Source organism: Jaculus jaculus, chromosome X (assembly GCF_020740685.1).
Source record: "Jaculus jaculus isolate mJacJac1 chromosome X, mJacJac1.mat.Y.cur, whole genome shotgun sequence".
NCBI lineage: Eukaryota > Metazoa > Chordata > Mammalia > Rodentia > Dipodidae > Jaculus > Jaculus jaculus.
Genome location: NC_059125.1, coordinates 69,529,724 through 69,552,595, shown reverse-complemented (window position 1 = coordinate 69,552,595; position 22,872 = coordinate 69,529,724). Strand labels below are relative to the sequence as shown.

Sequence of the window (22,872 nt, the reverse complement as noted above, 5' to 3'; positions counted from 1 at the left end):
TACATGCATATGCCACAATGCCAGACTATTCATAAAGTAAACTTCTGATCTCATCTACAATGATGACAAAAGCTATACTGGGAAAAAGAAGAAAGGAGTAGGAGTATGTAGAACAGAGGCTGCAAGAGCACAATCTTCTAAGCTATTAAGTTAATAGTTATGTTTTTAAAACACCACAAGCTAACACTAGTCACTTAGAAACATGGAGGTAAATACAAGAAAAACAGGGGTCACTATGGGGTTTGGAGTTGAGGAGAGTAATAAGCTGGGACTTGTTTTTGTTTTGTTATAAGCCTCAACATTTCACCATTTTTGAAATTGTATTTCTTATTTACTTATATTACACAGGGGTGTGGGTGTGCGTGCAGCATCTCATGCTGCTGCAAATGAATGCCAACTAGGCTTTGCATGGGTGGCTGGGGATTTGAACCCAGGCTGGCAGGCTATACAATCAAGTACCTTTTGCTGCTGTGCCAACTCCCTAGCCCTCAGCCTTGACATTTTAAATTGTGGTGTTTGATAAAAATTTACACTAGAGCACTAGAGTAGAATGTCTGCCACAGGATAAAACTTCAATAAGGTGAAGGATCCAACCCCTCCACCTCCCCACAACTATATAGAAATGTAGATAGATACATAAGCTCTTCCTCAAGATTCTATTTCCACTCTTCTTAAGAAAGTATGACAGGAAGAAAATTCCAGTTTCAATGGCCACTTTTATTGTTTATTTAATAGATCAAGTTCTCCCTACCTACAAGTGAAATTTCATTTTGTTTCCACGTAGAGTAGTGAACAGTGACAAAGCTAATGAGAAGCTACATCAAAAAGAGAACTAAGCTAATACAGCTCACTTCTTTTAACAGGCAAAATATAAATAGATGTATTCTAGAGTGCACAATAGCTTAGTCACTAAGAAATTTAAGTGGGATCTTGAATGTAGACATATCCCGTTGCAGTAAAGATGAGCTGAGATGCTGTGCAACTGTTTAAGGGTTCCTGGTGCTGCATCTCTTGGCCACTAGCTGAATCTTGGGCTAATGCCAAGTGAAGATGCAGAAAACACTAAGTTGATTTAGGGGCTGTACACAGGAACCAAAAGGCAGGAAAGTACTAAACATTGCTGAGAGCATCCACCCCAGGAAGGACTTTACCTGTTTTTGAGAGAGCACACACACAGATAGCATTACTGTAAGACCCACTCAGACAGACCTGCCCCATATTCCTGATAACACATCAGCTTTTCTTTAAGATATATGGCTAGGACTTTATAAACTTCTGCATTTTAGGTCTCAAGTGAACTAGACCTTGACATATTTAAGAAGTTCCTTCTTGCCCACTCCCCACCTGAAATGAACACAGGAGCTTTATTTGAACTTTTACTAGGTGTCCTACCCAGCTAATAATAACAGCTAGTGACAGTAATACTTACTAAATTCCTCCATGTCCTTCTACCCATTTCTAAGTGTGCAGTCCTCACCTTGCCTCCAAACAAGCTGAAACACAGAACCTCACCTTCTAGGAGCTCTAGACTGGCACCACCTCCAGTGCTCACGTGGCTAACTTTATCCTCAGTGTTCCATTTGGCACAACATGTGGCAGTGTCCCCACCACCTGTGCAATGAAATCCGGGCCAGAGAGTAAAGGAGAGAAAAGAAAAAGCATTTGCACCAAAATTGTATATGCATGTGTCCCTTAACCCAAAAGGTAGTTAATAAAGCTCTCAACTGTACCTCAAGATGATATTCCATGACTTATATAACCTGTTAGTTCTCAAAATTTACCCAGAACCAAGAGACCAGGAAAAGCTAACCATGTCCCTTCCACCTTCCATTGAACAGAATTCTACCATATATTAAAGTTAGTGCTTACAGGACCTCTTACCTATGATGGTGATGCAGCCCCTGGATGTGGCTTTCACTACCTCATCCATGAGGGACTTTGTTCCCTGGGCAAAAGCATCCCATTCAAACACCCCCACAGGTCCATTCCATACAATCTGCTTAGCTCGACCCACAGCCTCAGCATACTTCTTGCTGCTCTCAGGACCACAGTCCAAGCCCTGGGAGAAAGAATTAAAGAGAATAAACCATCAAAAGTTACACAGAGCACTTGGGAGGCAGAGGTAGGAGGATCACTGCAAGTTCGAGGCCACCCTGAGGCTCCATGGTGAATTCCAGGTCAGCCTGGGCTAGAGTGAGGCCCTACCTCGAAACCCCCCCCCCCAAAAAAAAAGGTTACATAGAAGAGCAAATATCAAGACCATAATGTAAGACTTATCAACAATCATTCCTACTAGAACCAAGAGGTACCCTTTAGTCTTTAAAACTATTAACACATGTCCTTTGACTCAAAAATTCTACTACAGGCCAGGCGTGGTGGTGCATGCCTTTAATCCCAGCACTCGGGAAGCAGAAGTAGGAGGATCGCTGTGAGGATGAGGCCATCCTGACACTACACACAGAGTTCCAGGTCAGGCTGGGTTAGTGTGAGACCCTACCTCGAAAAACAAACAAAATCTACTAGAGCCAAGTCCAGGGTAAAACCTCAAGTTACAATACCCTCCACAGCAGAAACTGAATTATGGTGTTGAGAATGAGAAACACTAATCAGTTCTCAAATTTTCCATAGTGAGTTCCAGGTCAGCCTGGGCCAGAGTGGGACCCTACCTCAAAAAAAAAAAAAGTATTAGTCATTACTCCTAGGGCTTAGTAGGTCTGAAATAGAGCTCAAAGACTTTAAGTTTGTAACAAGTTCCAAAATCAATACTGATGCTTGCTAGTTGTGGGAGCACACTTTGAGAAACAATGAAACATGTAATAAAATGCTTTAGCAAACCTGCATATCAACACAATACAATTTTATATAGGTTATCAAAATAATATATGGAGCCAAGATATGGAGGCATACCAATAATCCCAGCACTCAGGAGGCAAGGGCAGGATGATAGTGAGTTTGAGGTTAGCCTAAGCCATACAACAAAACAAAGACAAAAAAGAAAAACAAAAGGAGCATGATGACACTATTGTCAACTATAGTAGTCTTAAGTATTTCACATTGCTTAAAATCAGTACTCTTCTACACCAACATTTTCATGAGAACCTTTCTTATGTAGGTTGAGGTATCAACCTAATCCAGGGCAGCACAAACTATAACAGTGCATTGTGCTATCCCCAGCACATAGTAAGTGCTTAATAAACACTGAAGAGACAAAAAGTGGTTTTGTCTTCATATTGCTCACGAAGATAACAGCAATGTTTGGTTATCTAATAGACTCTCTCACAAATGCCTCACTCCACTATTTAGAGTGCTCTCAGAGGGTGGATGGTGTAGCATAGTAGTTGGGCACTTCTGAGCATGTGGAAGACACTGGGTTGGAGCTCTAGCACCATAAAAAAGTCTGCTGACTTGGTTAAGGTGGATAAATAATGAATGAGTGACAAAAAAAAAAAGTTTCTGTTCACTTATACAACTGAACACACAAGTGACTCACCATCCATCCAGCAGGTATGCCAGAGGCCACAGTGGCTTGGCCAGTCTTGGCATTCTCATCAAACTTGTCAGCAGTAACAAAGTCAACAGGCAAAGTAATCTTCACACCATTTTTCTCAGCTTTGGACATGAGATCCTTGACAATCTTGGCCCCTTCTTCATCATACAGAGAAGTGCCAATCTATACAGGGTAGCCAAGCAGATAAAAGATCAACTTCTATACTAAGAACATGAATGACAAAGCAGACATGAACCAATATAATACAATACCAAAAATGCACACAAAAGAAACACAACTTCCAAAAATTAATAAAATGTGTTTTTAGGATTTACACTACATATATATAACCTACTATATCAGAGAGCCATTGCACATCCTCTTGCCATTGGTTTCCTACCTCCATGTTGTTGAGCACCTTAAGGAAAGTGAAAGCCATTCCACCACCAATGATCATCTCATTGACTTTGTCCAGCATATTATTGATCAGCTGGATTTTGTCTGCAACTTTGGCTCTAGAAGAGAAAACAAGAATCACTACCATAGGAACAAACAACTGAGTAGGGGAGGGCTGAAACCCAAGGCTTGATGCAAAGATTGGTGGGGGAAATCAGGAATAGGGGGGAGGGGCAACCACCTAAAAATTGTATTTGAAAATGCCATAAAGGTACCTAAAACTGTGTAGTAACTAAAACAAAATGTAATCTTCGGGCTGGAGAGATGGCTTAACGGTTAAGCGCTTGCCTATAAAGCCTTAAGGACCCCGGTTCGAGGCTCAATTCCCAAGGACCCACGTTAGCCAGTTGCACAAGGGGGCACATGCATCTGGAGTTCGTTTGCAGTGGCTGGAGGCCCTGGCGTGCCCATTCTCTCTATCTGCCTCTTACTCTATCTGTCTGTCGCTCTCAAATAAATAAATAAAAATAAAAACAAACAAAAATGTAATCTTAAGAAAGAAATTGTTAAAAAAATAGAAACTGTTAATGGATTAGGGAGACAACACTGCAAAAAAGGTAGCAAAACTTTCTACATTAACTTCCCCAAACAGCTGCAGTAATACCTCCTTTCTCTGATTTCACTGTCCTGTTTCAACTCTGTCCAGTCAACTGCAGTTCAGAAATACTTAATGATAAATTCCTGGGCTGCAAAGATGACTCAGGGGTTAAGGTGCTTTCATGCAAAACCTAATAACCTGGATTCAATTCCCCAGTACCCACATAAAGCCAGATGCAAAGTGATATATGCATCTGGAGTTCGTTTGCAGTGGCTGAAGGCCCTGGTGTACCCATTCTCTCTCTCTCTCTCTCTCTCTCTCTCTCTCTCTCTCTCTCTCTCTCTCTCTGTTTACAAATAGATAAAAATAAAAAGGTAAGAACAAAACTAGAAGACATTAAAATAAAATTCAAAAAATTTGTTAGTTTTATTATAGAATATTATACCTGGTCCATAGTATTATTGTTGTTCATGTCTCAATGTGCCTAAATCATATATACATATATAGAGAAAAAGCATAAAATATATAGAGTTCCATTCCATATTCAGCTTCAAATGTCCACCAGGAACTTTGTAACACATCCCCTGAGGATAAAGGAAGACTACTGTATTTCAGCCTGAATCTAAAACAGAACAATAACCAGCAGACCAGATATTGAGGGAATCTACGAACACTGGAAAGCAAAAATCCTAATCTAAAAATAAGCCAAAGACCAGTGTCTTACCTTTACAACTCAGAAAACTTCAATGCTTCCAAGAACTTACCTTTTTGCAAGAAAACAACAACCTGTACCCTACTTAGGTTATTTTTAGGACTCTGAAACTGAGATCATGAAGCCTAGAAAGTAACTATGCTGCATGAAATTGACACCAACTCCAAGTCAATTTTCTCCAGAAAACAGTGAGTGTATTCAGTCCCATAGAGGGGGAAAAAAGTGCTGAGACAGAGCTCATGGACCTCTGACCAGGAAGAAGCTGTTACGTAGACAGTTAGTGCCAAGTGAAAGGGAGCTATTTTATCTAAGCAGTCCCATTTCCTTGTTCCTACTTTATTATCTAAAATATAGATCCTTTCAATCTTCACTTCTCAAATTTCTATTTTTACTAAACCATTAGACTACCATTATCTACATAATACCTTTCCCCTTAGGAGGAAGTATAAACTAGGTATGGGACTGGGGAGATAGATGGCGCAGCAGTTAAAGGCATTTGCTTGCATAGCATGAGTGTCCCAGTTTGATTCCCTAGTAAGCATGTTAAGTACAGCTACATGCACAAAGTGGTGCTTGCGTCTGGTGTTTGTTTGCAGTGGCAGGAGGCCCTGGTGCACCCATATCCACTCTTACTGTCTGGTTATCTCTTTGTCTCACACAAGTAAACAAAGTAAAACTATCTACTCAGCGGTAAAGAAAAATGAAGTTATGAAATTTGCAGAAAAATGGATGGATCTGGAAAGGATTATACTAACTGAGGTAACCCAGGCCCAGAAAGCCAAGCGCCACATGTTCTCTCTCATATGTGGATCCTAGCTACAGAAGATTGGGCTTCTACGTGAGAAGGAAAATACTTAGTAGCAGAGGCCAGTAAGTTATAAAGGAGATATAAAGGGAAGAGAAAGGGAGGAGTGTACTTAATAGGTTGGTATTGTACATATGCAAGTAGAATGATTGAGATGAGGAGGTAATATGATGGAAAATGGAATTTCAAAGGGGCAAGTGCAGGGGGGAGGGTATCACCATGGGATATATTTTATAATCATGGAAAATGTTAGTAAAAATTGTGAAAAGATAATATAAATAAATAAATATGAGATGATTACTTTTGATAGATTTTTCTCCATTGTTCCTTCCATAACCATTTTCTACCCTCCACCACCCTCTTCTGTCCCAAGGGGTTCTCTTGCCCTTTTGCCTTCCAAATAGATTTCAGCCAATCACTATAGAGGGGTTGTAGCAGCAGGAGATTGAAGAGCCCACAAACTTTCCCTGGCTCCCCTAGCAGATGATCAGTACCTTTGAACAAAGACTAAAAAAAAAAAAAAAAAATCACAATCAGAAAGCCAACTCTACACAATACACTATTTGGATTCCTCCCTTTGTCCCTTCAGGTCTAGGGATGAGGATGGCTATTGTTAACCCCAGATTATTGTACCACTGTACTGCCCCTTTCTGCTTTTCCCAAACCCTGCCCATACTGTGTAGGTAGTGCCTTTATTAAATTCTAAGTTACCTAGTGTGGTTGTGCTATCTGACCATAAACCATCCAAGTTAAGGCCCAATACCAGGTAAACACTAATTAAATCAGAATGGAAAAGTGTTCTTCATACCCGCCCAATATGGCCAGGAAGGGTCGCTCTGGACTCTCCAAGGCCTTAGCAAAGTAATTCAGCTCCTTCTTCATCAAGAAACCACCAGCCTTCTGTGGAAGATTGACACCGACCATGGAGCTAGAGGGAAAAAAAAGAAATTCAAATTCCAGTCAAATCTTGACACTTCTCCCAGTCCTAAAATGCCTTCATCACTTCTGAGACACCAACAAACCATGGTTTTCATCCTACTTAAGCACGGGATAAGGTTTGTAACAACTGGTTAAAGGTAAAAAGTGAAAATTAAAGATAGTAAAATGAGATTAAGTTACAATACCAGTTAATAAACTTCAGCAGGCCAAACACTGAATCACAGTTTGTAATTGGCAAGTTAATAAGAAAATAAGACATTCTGGTATACTAACATTCCCAGGGGGTGGGTCTTTACAAGATATTCATATTTTAAAAGACCAACCTCTTCCTCAAGGTCATAAGCATGGTTTTTTTTTTTTTTTTTTTTTTTTTGGCTTTTTGAGGTAGGGTCTCACTGTAGTCCAGGCTGACCTGGAATTCACTATGTAGTGTCAGGCTGGCCTTGAACTTACAGTAATCCTCCTACCTCTGCCTCCCAAGTGATAGGATTAAAGGCATGAACCACCACCCCCACCCCCGACCAAAACAAGCTTTCTAATTGTACTTCCTCTTTGAATATGGATCTTCAAAAAATTTAAGAATTGACACAGTAGTAGCTCCAAGGAGGGATCAAAATTAAAAGGAACACAATATGATGCAGAAATCGCTAAAAGCACCCCAGAGCTTGGGTTATTCAAGTGACCCTGAATATTTTTCTCAGGTCAGTAGTAACAGAGTTCTTGGTACCTGTGGGCTCGGTGTGCAGTACCAAAAGCATCATTGACATAGACATCCCCTAGTTTGGAAAGCGAAGCACGGAAAGCTTCTACTTTGGCTGACTCAGCTTTAATCTGCAAAGAAATAAAAACAAATGGGAAAATCAACACAAGAAATACTGATGGCCCAAAAGCAATTCTGAAAGTATTTCAGGCCACTAAGAATCCTTTTGAATACCTCTATAGACCTGAGTTAATAGGACAGCATTTTTAAAAATTTCTTGTATCTTTTTGTGTGTACGGATGTGTAAGGGAGTTCAGACAGGCATGTGTGACAGCACATGTAAGAGGACAGCAGGTGCCAGTCCTTGTCTTCTACCTTGTTTTTGAGGCATGGTCTCTTGATTTCCACTGAAAACACCAGCCTGGCTTACCAACAAACTTTTTTGATTCTCCCATCTTGAGATAGAAAGGCTAGGCTTACAGATACCTGTCACAGCATCTGGCTTTTTTGCATGGGTTCTAAGAATCTGAACTTAGGTCATCAGGCTTGCAAGCAAGTGCTTTTAACCACTGAGCTTCTCCTCAGCTTCAGGACAGTAATATGTTACCATTAGCTGCAAGATCTATTCTTTCTTCAAAATATTCTAGGTCCTTTGGTCTATTTATTTATTATTATTATTTGAGGCAGGCTCTCAATCTAGCCCAGGCTGACCTTGAATTCAGTGATTCTCCTACCTCTGCTGGGACTAAAGTTGTATGCCACCATACCCAGCCCTTGAATCATTTCTCTCTCCTTCACCTTCAGTTAAAATTACAAACAGGGCTGGGGAGATGGCTAAGTGGTTAAGGTAATGCCTGCAAAGCCAAACGACCCAAGCTTGATTCGCCAGGACCCACATAAGCCAGATGCACAAGGTGGCACATGCATGTACAGTAAATTTGTAGCAGCTGAAGGCCCTAGTGGACCCATTCTCTCTATCTGCCTTTCCTTCTCTCTCTCAAATAAAAATAAATTAATTTTTTAAAAACTTACAAACAATATTCCTGAACTCCAAATTAACCTCTAATCATATGGAGATGGCTTCTCCACCACTAAAAATCATGAGGTGCTGAACCCAACCCCCACCCTACATCCTGACTCATTTCCTCATTGACAATATTGTCCTTGTGAAAAGATAGTATATGTTTGGGCTGAAGAGAAGGCATTTGCCTGCAAAGCCAAAGGACCCACATAGGCCAGATGCACAAGGGGTACATATGTCTGGAGTTCGTTTGGAGTGACTAGAGGTCCTGGTGTACCCATTCCCTCTATCTCTCTGTCTGCTTGCAAATAAATAATTTTTTTAAAAAGACAGTATATGTTTTACATGAACTGTGAAAAGCTCTCATGCATTTTCCTCATGAAAGAAACAATGGCAGGCTGAGATGGATTAGACTGATTTATGACAAGAACCTCAAAAACATGTGAAGAGGGCTAGGGAGATGGCTTGGTGAGTAAAAGTGCTTACTATGCAAGTATGATGACCCAAGTTAAGATTCCCAAAACCTACACAAAGCCAGCTGGCCTGGCTTCTGCAGTGGCAAACAGTCCTTGCCTCAAACAAGGTAGAAGGTGAGGACCAACATCCAATGTTGCCCTCAAACCTCCACATACATGCAATGGTGTGAGTGTCTACTCTCACACATGTATACACAAAGATTAAAAATACACTTTATACTTTGCTTTGAAAAGAGGTAATTCATAACTTTCCCTGAAAGTCATTCAAATGGAAAAACAAGAAATACTATAAGAGGGCCGGATTGCTTAGTGGTTTAGGCACTTGCTTGCAAAGCCCAAGGACCCAAGTTTGATTCCCCAGGACCTACATAAGCCAGATGCACAGGGAGGTGCATGTGTCTGGAGTTTGTATGCAGCAGCTGGAGAGCCTGGCACTCTTGCTCTGTGTACCTTCCTATTTCCCTCCCTCTCTCTCTCAAATAAATACAATATTTAAAAAAAAATGCCGAGCATGGTAGCGTATGCCTTTAATCCCAGCATCTGGGAGGCAGAGGTAGGAGGATTGCCATGAATTTGAGACTCCATAGTGAATTCCAGGTCAGCCTGAGATAGAGTGAGACCCTACCTCGAATAACCAAAAAGAAATACTGTAAGACATGGGTAGGGACAAAGCAGAAATGAAACACAGGGGTCTTGAATATAAGCTAACCATCCTGGGATCCCTCAAAGAGGAAAGAAAGCGGGATGCCAAAACAAAATAAAGGTCTCTGGTAGGCAAGTGAACAACAAATATACACAGAAGCAAAACAGATGAAGGGGCATGGCTCAATAGAGTACATAAAACTGAGCAGATGTTCATTAGTCACTGCCCATTTCCACCTTCCAGTACTAGGAAGGCAGAGGCAAGAGGACCACAAGTTCAAAGCTAGTATGGGCTACATATTGAATGCCAAGCCAGGCTGAAACAGTGTCTCAAAAAAACAAATAGGAGCTGGGCATGGTGGCACAGGGCTTTAATCCCAGCACTCACAGGCAGAGGTAGGAGGATCACGTTCAAGGCCACCCTGACACTACATAGAGAATTCCAGGTTAGGCTGGGCTAGAGTGAGATCCTTCCTTGAAAAAAAAATTTTTTTAAAAACCAAAAAAAAAAAATTTTTAAGGAAAATGAGATAAATTGAAATTTCTCATTTTTCAACTGCCAATAGGTACAAGGAAGGCAATGTTAATTCTAAAGATTATTGTGGCCACATTGACTATAAAATTTAATTTTATGTTTTCAACTTATTTTTCTATCCAGTTTAAACAACTGACTCCTGAGATTTCAGGTATTACAAGCCAATAGACTCTGAATATCAAGTGAACTGACTATAAAATGTTAGACTAGCATAGTCAGCTTGTCACTTCCTCAGTAAAACATTTTGCATCAATTTGCCAGTTGCCTCCTGCCATTTGTAGGCCTTAACAGATATGCATCTTATGTTTCAGTTTAAAAGGGCAACAAATTAGGTCAGCATTTCACTAGTACTACTGTAGGAAGATCATGCCAAAAACAGGGCAAGTCAGGCTTGTGCTGCTAAGAAAAGAAATTGCTTCAAAGTAGGTACTCCAGATGACCTTAAGAAATGTCAGAAGTCGAAAGGGGACCCTGACTAGCTCAGTGCACATCTCACATCTTTAAAAACTGACTGAAAAGTACTAAAGTGTCTTTACCATCCCTTTTTAACCATTGTCAAATTCAAAACCATGCTCAAAAAGTCAGGTTCATTATCTAGTAACCATTCTAGTCATAGGAAACTACTTTATGGATTATTAGTAGTTGCTTTTAGATGACAAGAGAAAAGCTGAGTAGATCCAACGGATTGCATGCAATGGGAGCTCGAGAGATGGCATAGCAGTTAGGGCAGTTGCCTGTGAAACCAAAAGACCCAGGTTCAATTCCCCAGGATCCACGTGATGCATAAGGTGGTGCATGTGTCTGGAGTTCATTTACAGCAGCTGAAGGCCCTGGCGTGCCCATTCTCATTCTCTTTCTCCCTCCCTCCCTCCTTCTCTCTCTCAAATAAAATAAACAAATATTTTAAAAAATATATTGTATGCAATGGCAACTATTACCACAAAGCCTAAAATATTTAGGATATAGACCTTTATGGAGAAAGTTTGCTGACAGAATAGACTAAACTTTATAGTATAAAGCCCAGCAACAGTATCAACTTTAGCCAGATGGCTGCCTTTTGGAAACCTGAGGGTTAATTTTGAAAATAATTTCCTTTATGAAATAAGGGTAATAGCTATACCTCCTTTCTCAAACAGATGCTTGAGTAAAATGCTTTATACTTAAGAAAATGCCTTAGTCTGGACATAGTGGCACAGACCAGTAATCCCAGCACCTGGACATGGGAGATGGAGATACAAGGATCAGGAATTCAAGATCATCCTAGATAATATACCAAGTTCAAGGCCAATCTGGGTTAAATGGCCACATGAGGCCCTGTCTCAAACACTGTCTCCCTATCCCCTCCCAAATAGATACCTTAAATCCAAGATAATCACCATGAACATTCTACTCACTGCATACTCTTTCTTCTTTCTCTCTCTCTCTGTGTAGTATATGTGGAATGGTGGTGTGTGTAGAGATGCATTGGTTTTATGTGTGCACGTGCAGAGGCCAGAGGAAAACGTCAGGTGTAGTTCTCTCCTCTCTTGCCCATCTGCTTGGCTTCTTGAGGTGAAGTCTCTCACTGAACCAGGATCTTCCTTTAGTCAATCAGACTGGCTGATCAGCAAGTCCATTTCTCTGATCTGTGCTCCCCACAAGACTAGGGTTATAGACAGACATGCCTACGCCCAGCTGTTCATGTGAGTGCTAAGAAATCGAAATTAGGGTAAATGAGGCCCCCTCAAGCTCTCAGGTTCGCATGCTTACACAACAAGTGCTCTTAACCCACTGAGCCATCTCCCCACCATATCCACTGAATACTCTTTTTACGCAGCATTCAGATAATTGGCAAATGTCTTGCCGTATCCCTAACCCATGTTTGTACAGTATTACATGTATCCTATACTTCACCAAAAATTCTAAAAGATGAGCTTCCTATATGCTATAATAATGTCTCTTACATATTCAGGTTGTAAAGCCCAATAATGTCAATATCACAAGTCCTACCTTGTTACCAGAAGCATCTTTTCCCTTCCCTTCTTCCTCAACATGAAAGCGCAGATTCTCCAGCAGGATGACAGACCCAGCTGCTGGGTCAGCACAGGCTTTCTCTACTTCTGGGCCCACACAGTCCTTCAAGAACAGAATATCCCTGGGAGAGAAGGGGAGTACAAGAAATGAAGACAAGTAAGTAGTCTGAAAATCAAGGACCAGTGACAACATGCCCAAGTACATCATCTTCCACAGAGCACATTAGCATCAGTCTGGCACTTACTTGCCCAGTAAAGATTTGAGTTCTACAGCAACTGGCTCTAGGGAGTATTTATCAGGCATGGGAACACCATCAGGCCGGCCCAGGTGGCTCATAAGGACAACTGACTTGGCTCCGTTGTCCAAGCAGAATTTGATGCTTGGGACAGCAGCCTTGATCCTGCAATCAAGAAGAGGCAACAGACAGAGCAATGTAATTCCTAGGAATTAGTAATAACTATTTTATTCATTACTTCGTAAGACATGAAGCCCCTTTTCTCTTTTAAAACATATTTTTTAAATTTTATTTATTTTTTTACATAGATTATAGTCTTATATCTCCCTCCCCCTAGTAACCCTTTCCTTGAGGGCCCTCCTTAGTTGGGTTACTGGTATTCACTGGGGGTAAAGCCCCTTTAAATCTACCTGTGGGCAACTCTGCAGTGGAACTCAGATTCATATTCAGGAGAGCTATGCACTGTGATACATGCCTATAAACCCAGCACCCAGGAGGCGGTGGCAGGAGGATACCAAGTTAAAGAAAGGCAAGCCTAGACTACAAAATAAGACCCTGCCTCAACTTTTTTTTAACTAAAAGCTTTTTTTAAAATATAATCTCAAAAGAAAGAACAATACTTACTGTCACTTAAAAATTCTGCTTCTGAAGCTAGGACTTAGAGACACTAAGAGCATCTAAGCTGACTGAAAGTCAGCCTTTTCACTTTAAAAAATATCTTAGCCGGGCGTGGTGACACAGGCCTTTAATCCCAGCACTCAAGAGGCAGAGGTAGGAGGATCATCGTGAGTTTGAGGTCACCCTGAGAGTACATAATGAATTCTAGGTCAGCTTTTCTAGAGTGAAACCCTATCTTGAAAAACCAAAACAAAAAAAAAATTACAAGACAAAGAGAAATGGGCATGCCAGGGCCTCTAGCCACTGCAAATGAACTCCAGATGCATGTACAACCATGTGCATCTGGCTTACGTGGGTACTAGGGAATTGAACCTAGGTCCTTGGGTTTTGTAGGCAAGCACCTTAATTGCTAAGCCATCTCTCTAGGCCCCTCTTTTCACGTCTATAAAGTAAAAACAGCCACTGGTGGTGAAGTATGCCTTTAATCATGGCACTGGTGAGGCAGAGTTAGAAGAATCAATGTGAGTTTGCGACCAGCTTGGCCAGAGTGAGTTCCAGGTCAGCCTGGGCTAGAGTACGACCCTACCTCAAAAAACTCAAAAAATAGGGCTGGGGAGATGGCTTAGCGGTTAAGTGCTTGCCTGTGAAGCCTAAGGACCCCAGTTCGAGGCTCGGTTCCCCAGGACCCACGTTAGCCAGACGCACAAGGGGGCGCACGCGTCTGGAGTTCGTTTGCAGTGGCTGGAGGCCCTGGCGCACCCATTCTCTCTCTCTATGTCTCTCTGCCCCTTTCTCTCTCTGTCTGTCGCTCTCAAATAAATAAACCAAATTTTTTTTTAAAAAAACTCAAAAAATAAAAAAGTAAAATCAAATCAAAATTCTCAAAAAGTACCTTTATCTGAGCCACCTGGAACAAGGTCAGATAAAACTATACATAAGTTTCAAAAATTACTGGTATTAAAAATCCTTCTCAGATGAGCATGGTGGCACACACCTTTAATCCCAGCACTTGGGAGGCTTAGGTAAGAGAATCACTGAGTTCAAGGCCAGCCTAAGACTACACAGTGAATTCCAGGTCAGACTGAACAAAAATAAGACCCTACCTCAAAAAAAAAAAAAAAAAAAAAAAGATCTTCTCGGGATGGGATGAAGAGATTGCTTAGTGGTTAAGGTGCCTGTTTGAAAGCCTGATGGCCCAGGTTTAAATCCCCAGTACCCATTCAAAGCCAGATGCACAAGGTGGCACATGCATCGAGAGTATTCATTTGCAGTGACAAGAGGCCTTGGTGCACCCAATCTCTCCCCTTCCCTCCTTCTAAATAATAATAAAACATACTTAAAATAAAAACAACCGGGCATGGTGCCACATGCCTTTAATCCCAGCACTCGGGAGGCAGAGGTGGGAGGATCACCGTGAGTTCAAGGCCACCCTGAGACTCCATAGTGAACTCCAGGTCAGCCTGGACCTGGGTGAGACCCTACCTCAAAAAAAAAATTAAATTAAAAATAAAAACAAAAACAAATCAAATTTAAAAAAAAAAAACCTAGGCTGGAGGGATGGCTTAGCATTTAAGGCACTTGTCTGCAAAGCCAAAAAACCCGGGTTTGGTTCCCCAGGTCCCACATAAGCCATATACACAAGGGAGCATATGCAACTGGAGTTTATTTATAGCAGCTGGAGGCTCTGGCATGCACATTCTCTCTCTCTACCTGCCTGCCTATCTCTCCCTCAAATAAATAAAAAATATATTTTTTTTAAATCCTTCTCTTCTTGGCTATTCATTTCTCATGACACCTAAACCTCTAGTTCCCCATTCTGGTAGACTTTCCCCTATCCCAGCCTGGTGGGGTGAGGATAATGAGAAGAGACTCCTACTCCCACATGGGCTCTCTATCACCTCCTGTGTTCCACATGGCAGGAAGTCTGACCTTCCTTCTTTTAACCTAATAAAATCTCTCTAAACCTTAAAAAAAAATTCTTCTCTTGGGCTTGGGAAATAGCTCAGTCAGTAAGGAATCGAATCCCAAACATGAAGACCTGAGTTTAATGCCCAATACCCACACAAAATACCAGGCATGGTGGCACACACTTATAATTCTAGCACCAGGGCAGGAAGTAGAAGCAGGAAGATCCCTCTAGCTCACTGGCCAGTCTAGCTTACTTGATGAATTTCAGGCACAATAGGAGACCCTGTCTCAAAGGAGGTAGATGATATTCATAAAGATGACACCTCTGGCCTCCACCCAAATATGCATGCACATGCACATACAATAAAATCCTCCTTTTAGCCAGGCGTGGTGGTGCACGCCTTTAATCCCAGCACTGGGGAGGCAGAAGTAGGAGAATTGCTGTGAGTTCGAGGCCACCCTGAGACTACATAGTTAATTCCAGATCAGCGTCAAAACCAAAATAAATAAATAAATAAAGTAAAAATAAAAAATAAAATCCTCCTTTTGAAGTTCAGTGTAAGGCACGGGGCAAGAGAAGGTAATGGGAAGGGATTGTGATCAATATACATTTAAATAGATATATGAAAATTATTAATAAAAATACTTCTTCAGCATAGTTTGCCAGATGTTCAAAGTGACACATGCATCTAGAGGTTGTTTGTATTGGCTGGAGGCCCTGCTGTGCCCCCTCTCTGCTTGCAAATAAATAAAAAAATAAAAGAACACAGATATTTCAAAAATAAATGACTCAATAAATACTTCAAAATTGTTTACAACTGCAGGGAGAGGGGAAATAACTTCCTCAGACTGACTGTTTAGTTTTGTTGAGACCAGGTCAAGCTATATTGCACAAGCTTGCCAGGAATTGGCTTTGTAGCCCAGGTAACCTTGGATTCACAATCCTCCTAAATCCAGACTCCCAAATGCTAGGATTACAAATGTGCACCACCATGCCAACCTAGAACAATTTTTTTTCCAATTTCTACCTTCTCATAAATTCAGAATGCTTAAATTCTTCTATATTGACAAGAAGGGGCAGCAGATGGTAGAAAGCCAAAACAACATGGCTTACATTGCTATAGTTCCACAATATAAAAGAAAGCCATTTCCATTGTACACATACAAGGATCTTAAAAGCAGCCTGGGTTTAGTAGTGATCTTACCTCTGGTTGTTTGTTATCTGGTTGTTCTTCATAGGAACATTGAAGTCCACTCTAGAAAAGAAACAAAGTTGATTAAGGCAATGATGACTTACAAACCTACCACAGGTTGGAAGTATTTTATGGAACCAATTAAATAAGCTGGAAGTTTACATCTCACCTTAGAAATAATGGGAGGCATTAGAAGTTAAGATAGTGCTTACCCATAGGAAAGATGTGGTAACAACACTGACTGGGATAAGACAACACACACCCAGTGGTTCATGTTCTGCTGTTTCTTGACTTGTTTGCACAAATGTACTCACTCTGTAGTAATTTACCACACTCATTATTTATGACCTTTTAGGCATGTATTCATACTTTAAAAAGAAATTTAAAACAGTAAAAACTAACTCAGGGCTGAAGAGATTGCTTAGCAGTTAAGGCACTTGCCTGCGAAACCGAAGGATTCATGTTGGATACTTCAGGTCCCACATAAGCCAGACTTCAATTGCAGTGACTGGAGGCCCTAGTTTGCCAATATTCTCTCTTTCTGTCCTCTCACTCTCATTTAAAAAAAAAAACTAACAAAAACTGTAAGAGCAGGCCCTGAAGATCTGGGAAGCTAAAGGCAGTTCCACGTCAATGTATTTATCCATTTTGACCTGGCATGACAGTATCTTGAGTAAGCAGCGTGAGCAGGTGAGAAATAAGGAATGTGTTTTTTTTTTTGGCCTGCCTGCCTTCCTTGTTTTTATTTTTGAGGTAGGGTCTCACTCTAGCCCAGGCTGACCTGGAATTCACAATGTAGTCTCAGGGTGGCATCAAACTCTCAGCAATCCTCCTACCTCTGCCTCCCCAGTGCTGGGATTAAAGGTGTGCACCACCACACCCAGCGGAATGATCTTGATTCTGATTGTTTCAATACTATTTTTGGTTCCTTACAAAACTAACATCCCTCAAAAGAAAAAAAATATATATATATTCTTTATGCAATACATAGACAATATAAATAAGATACCCTCTTTAGAAACACCTTAGAGGAAGACATGCACACTCACTGACCTGACAAACCAGGAGTAGTGGCATAAGGAATAATATTCTAAAGTTTTCCCTGCTTAACTAATAGATTACTGCTGTACTGTTTCATTGTGGTAGCACTGGGGATCAAACACATGGCCTTGGGCATACTAGGCAAATGCTCTACCACTGAGCTACATCTTCAGCCTCCTTCATTATTCTTCTGAACTCTTTCTGTAGCAGCTAATCTCTATCCCAACTGATATGACACCAATTTACTGATGCAGACTAGATTACTTCTCTCTCATTTCCTTCTTCATAACTGCACTCATCATCGAGACTCCCAACAACTCTGCCTTTAGCTTCTTTGAGGACTCTAACACAGGACCAGCTCTCCTACCTACACATTCCACTTGTTTTACTTTTTAAATAAAATATGCACTCTTTCCTTTTCCAATCCTCAAAAAAAGTCCTGAGTGAATCTATTGTGGAAGAGGTGGCAGAAAGAATGTAAGAGCCAAAGGAAGGGTAGGACTCCTAGCGTGCCATGCTTCCCCCAGACACAAAATGTCCTGGATATCCATGACCTCACAGTGCCTGACACTACCTACACAAGACCATCATAATAGGAGGAAAAGATCATGACATCAAAATAAAAGAGACTGATTGAAAGGGGAAGGGGATATGATGTAGAATGGAGTTTCAAAGGGGAAAGTGGGGGGAGGAATGGCATTACCATAGGATTTTTTTTTACAATCATGGAAGTTGTTAATCAAAAAAAAAAAAAAGGTCCTTGGAAAATATTATACTAAGTGAGGTAACCCAGGCCCAGAAAGCCAAGCGCCACATGTTCTCTCTCATATGTGGATCCTAGCTACAGATGATTGGGCTTCTGTGTGAGAATGAAAATACTTAGTAGCAGAGGCCAGTAGGTAAAAAGGAGACATAAAGGGTAGAGAAAGGAAAGGAGGAGGATACTTAATAGGTTGATATTGTATATATGTAATTACAATGATTGTAATGGGGAGGTAATATGATGGAGAATGGAATTTCAAATGGGAAAGTGTGGGGGTAGGGAGGGAGGGAATTACCATGGGATATATTTTATAATCATGGAAAATGTTAATAAAAATTTTAAAAAAAAATCAAAAAAAAGGTCCTGAACTTTGCCTCAAGTACAAATTCAGGCATCACCACACTTAATAGGAAAAATAACACTACCAATGCTGAGGAGAATGCAGAGCAACTGACTACTCATCCATTGATGTGAATGGTGTGGCAGCATTAGAAAACAATTTGGGAGTCCCCCCCATATGTTAAGGATGGGATTGCTCAATGGGCGAGTGCTTACACACAAGGAACTGGATCCAACCAACATAGTAAAACAGGGGGAGCATGTATATATGATCCAGCAATTCCACTCCTAGGTGTTTTACTCAAGACAAATTTTAGCACATGGCCATTCTAAGATTTGTACAAGAATGTTCACGGTAGCTTCATGTGTAATTGTCCCAAACTGGACACAAACCAAACATCCTTCAGTGGATGAATGGTTCAACTGTGTTATATCCATATCATGGAAAATTACTCAGCAACTCAAAGGAATGCACTGTTGATACATGTACCATGATGGATAAATCTTGCATTAAGTGCTGAGTGAAAAGGGTCAATAAAACAAGCATGCTTTTAATGCCAGCAATTGGGAGGCAGAGGTAGAAGGATCGCTGTGAGTTAGAGACCACCCTGAGATTACATAGTAAATTCCAGGTCAGCCTGAGCTAGAATGAAACCCTACCTTGGGGGGGAAAAAAAAGCAACAGACTGTGAGTTTATGCATCTAACATTTATAAACAGAGGACATAGCAGTTAGTAATTACCAGAAGTTAGGAATGCAGGGTGTGACTACAACGGGTGATCAAGCAGTTCTGTACCTTGATTGTGGTGGTTACACAAATCTAAGGTTATGATAACAATGCCAGAGAACTATATACATTTTATACCAAGGTCAAATTCCTGCTTTTGACATTGCATATAACTATGTAAAATAACCAATGTGGAAAAATGAATGAATGCAAGGCTTCTTTGTAGAATCTTTAAAATCTTCTCAAAATCTATTTCAAAATGAAACTCTCAAGAACTGTTGATTTCATTGAAATATGGTCTTTATTACTTGAAATCTCAGGATTCCAGGCCCAGTTCTTTTAAAAAAAAAACTTTCAAAGAAACCATGCCTGCCATTGCTTCACTGTCTCAGTGGAAAATTAGAGTAATATGGCTTCTATTAAGACTTTTTTTCCCTTCCCATTGCGTCAGGACTGTGGCTTAACAAGTTTCAACAAGTTAGAGAAAACCAGTAAGGTTTAAAAGAAAGGAGAGAACAAAGCAAAGAGACTGCAAAAGATGACTCCCGACCTATGAGTGAAGAAAAAAAGGAAATGACATGGCAAAAATATGCAGGAAATTTACTTAAAGGGGCTGTAAAAAACAACTGAAGTCTGAAAAGCTGAGGTGGAACTTGGTTTCTAACCTATCAGAAGTTTCTGGCTATTTAAAATTTCCCCCCAATGGGGAGTTGGGAGTATAGAAAGATGGAACACTCAAGCACAAGAGCTAGTGGAAAGTTCCAAACAAATCAGTTGAATATCTCTTGCCAATTCAAACCAAGGGATTGGACAAGTCAGCAGAGTACCCTTCCACAGGGCAGAGAGGAGGCAAATAAAGCAGTTACTACCAAATGGCCCCATTTCTGAAACACTGCCAGGAACCACTACACAAAAAGTACTGAAACAAAAAGGTATTGAACTGAATATGCATGGCTGTCTAACTCTTCTACAAAAGTAATCCTACAGTACAACTCTATTGAAGAAACAATAATCAGGAAGCAAAGTAACTTTTTGTCCTCAACCAAAGTACAAAACATCTACATTATAGAGGGAAAACTGATTGCAAACTTAACAAAGGTCCACTTCAACTGTTCTTGGTCATTATGTCCAACTTTAGAGGATATGACTAGCAGCCAAGGAGAAAATTCTAGTCAAGGATATGCCACAAACTTGCTAGTTTAATAACCTTGAATAGGTCATCAGCAAAACAGGAGGAGTCATGTCAATACACAAGGTTAATCTGTGTTAAATGAAACTTTATTTGGTTCACGGGGGTGGGGGGGGATATAAATTTGCCTTGTCCAGCTAGCAGAGTTAATTCCTCAAGAGTTTCCCAGCAGGAGATGAGATAAAAGACCAAGACTGAAATCATAGGACAGCCTGATACCCTGCTCCCTGCTCCTTGTCCTTCAGCTACTACATCTGCAGAGGGCAGCCTCAAGCCAATGAAGGTGAAAAGAAAGAATTTAAACCTAAAATCTATTTGTAGGGCAACCTCTACCTGCCTTTCCTTAGGGTGGAATAAAAGCCAGAGCCTGGGGCTGGAGAGATGGTTTAGCGGTTAAGGCACCTGTCTGCGAAGCCTAAGGGCCCAGGTAAAATGTTAGCCAGATGAACATCGTGGCACATGCATCTGGAGTTTGCAGTGGCTAGAGGCCCTGGCATGCCCATTCTTTCTTTCTTTCTCTCTCTCTCTCTCTCTCTCTCTCCCCGCCCCCGTATCTAATAAATAAATAAAATGATAAGAAAAAATTTTAAAGCCAGAGCCTGCCCTTATAGAACACTAGGATGACAGAGATCCCTACTCAGTCCAGATTACAATGGCCTATATACATCCTGTTTCTCATTAACATAGTCTATTGAGTTCTGATTATCTGCACAGCAAGACAGAGGTCACTTGCCAAGTAAGACTGGCTATAATGAAATAGGAGAGCTTCGTGAACTTATAGTGTGTCCATAGGTCTCTTAACTCTTAAGTGACCCCTTGTGCTCAAACCAAGGGTAAGAGATCCTCTACTGCCTTTTGTGTCCCTTAATATCCAAGATGCACTCACTTGAACTGGCCCAAATTGTGACAGGGTCTGAATCACACCATTCACAGTCAACAACTTCCAAAAAAGGTCAATTGTATGGGCCTTCAAATGTTATCATCCTTGGAGCTCATAAAGTAATTAATATCCACTAAGTCCATCAGTTATGTACCTAACCATCGTCCTTGATTTGCTGCTGGTACACATAAACATACCATACATTATTGAAAGAATAAATGTGAAAGTTCCATACCGTTTGCTAGTTAATTCTGGTATTTAAGGGAGAAGCCATCTTAGTAAATGCCCAGGGATTCACATATGCAGACTAAGAGGCCCTCATGTGCATGAGGAGACTTCCTCACTTACATATATCCTGATTCTCAAGCCACATGTGAGAGGTTGGAGGCCAGAGGCATGAACAGCCACACCCTATGTGCTACCCAGCATGTTTCACAATCCTGATGCAAACCCCTTGGCCAGGAGTCCAACCGCAAGGTAGGGCAGCAGAGGCATGTTACATAAGATTTACAAAGCCTCATTCGGTGGGCCTCACCTCCCACCCATTACTGGGGAGAGGGGTAGGTAGGACTTGGCGCCGCCTGAACATTTCTAACATCCTCTGGGAAAGTAATCCTTCTGTACAGGGACCTTTGAAATGTGGACGGTTTTGTATTCGTCAGGGATGGTGTTAAGGACCGTGGGGGAAGGGAAATAAACCAAATGACCTTTCAAGGTCCCTTCCTTGGGGCCTAGAGATTTGCAGGATAAGCATTAGGTCCGCTCTCGCTGGCTGGAAGCTAGAGGTGATGAGAAGTTCAGTTCAGGAACACGAAAGAGCGCAAAATGAGTCTTGGCAATCTGAGCCCTTCCTTAATGGAAACCAAAGGAGACTACGGTTACTTTGTGGGCTGCAAGAAAAGCGGTTAGGAAATATCAAAGCCAGGCACAGCCTCCACACATACAGGGGACAGGGGACAGGAGGGTAGCGAGGAGCCTTTCCCTGCTAGCCTACAACCTCTGAGGTCCAGCTGGAAGGTAAGCACAAGATTGGGCAGACGAGAAAGCAAACGCGGCCAAGGCCAGAGAGGATGCAGCAGAGCCCCGAGGGCGCACGGGGCAGACGAACAGAATTACCTCATAACGACCCTCTTCCCCTTCACGTCCAGCTTGTCCAGAGTCAGCTTGTTAGAAAGCGACATTTTGGCAATACTGCAAGGGCGAGAGACGCAGAGAACGGGTAGAGACGGCTTCCGTGGCTGAAGTGCGTGCCTGACGCGTGCAGAATGGAGCAGCGCGCTCGCCCGGAACGCGCCCGCCCCGCCCCCCAGCGCCCCGCCTCCGAACCCGCCCCTTCCCGCCCGCCGCTGCCCAGGCGCAAAGCAGAACAGCAGCTATTGGCCAAGGTCCGGAAGAGCCGGCGCGCTGCCATTGGTCCGAGGCGCTGTCCGTCTACGTGAAGACTGGTGGGACGTGCGGCTTCCATTTGTCACGTCCGGCACGACGCTAGCAGCAGGGAACCTTCCTGACTATGGGAGGAGCGGGAGGCAGTGCCATCGGGCGGGCAGGTGGAGCGGAAGGGAACTGGGTGGCGCCGCTGTGACGACTTGCAGTGTGAGCGGCTTTGTCGGCAGTGTTCCGGGTTTGGCGCCCCGAGCGGCGGAGTCTCTGCGCAA

General features: G+C 41.8%; 1 protein-coding gene across 1 annotated transcript; it reads right to left on the bottom strand.

Moving 5' to 3' along the window:
• Nucleotides 1–696: 696 nt before the first annotated feature.
• Nucleotides 697–22,496, bottom strand: Pgk1 (phosphoglycerate kinase 1). The gene is made up of 11 exons (XM_045141018.1): nt 22,334–22,496; nt 16,291–16,341; nt 12,569–12,724; nt 12,301–12,445; nt 7,665–7,768; nt 6,807–6,926; nt 3,888–4,002; nt 3,491–3,670; nt 1,882–2,059; nt 1,513–1,611; nt 697–1,151 (listed from the first exon to the last, which is right to left on the bottom strand). The coding sequence occupies exons 1-11, from the start codon at nt 22,396–22,398 to the stop codon at nt 1,111–1,113; spliced, it is 1,254 nt and encodes a 417-aa protein (XP_044996953.1). The 5' UTR covers nt 22,399–22,496; the 3' UTR covers nt 697–1,110.
• Between the last annotated feature and the right edge of the window lie 376 nt (nt 22,497–22,872).

What these genes read in the sequence shown, in the direction of transcription:
- Pgk1 (XM_045141018.1), bottom strand. Translation starts at nt 22,398, where the DNA reads ATGTCGCTTTCTAACAAGCTGACTCTGGACAAGCTGGACGTGAAGGGG. An exon ending in CAGATAACAAACAACCAGAG is followed by an intron (nt 12,725 to 16,290) that starts GTAAGATCACTA and finishes TCTTGATTGCAG; the next exon opens with GATCAAGGCTGCTGTCCCAA. An exon ending in AAGATGCTTCTGGTAACAAG is followed by an intron (nt 7,769 to 12,300) that starts GTAGGACTTGTG and finishes ATTTCTTTGCAG; the next exon opens with ATTAAAGCTGAGTCAGCCAA.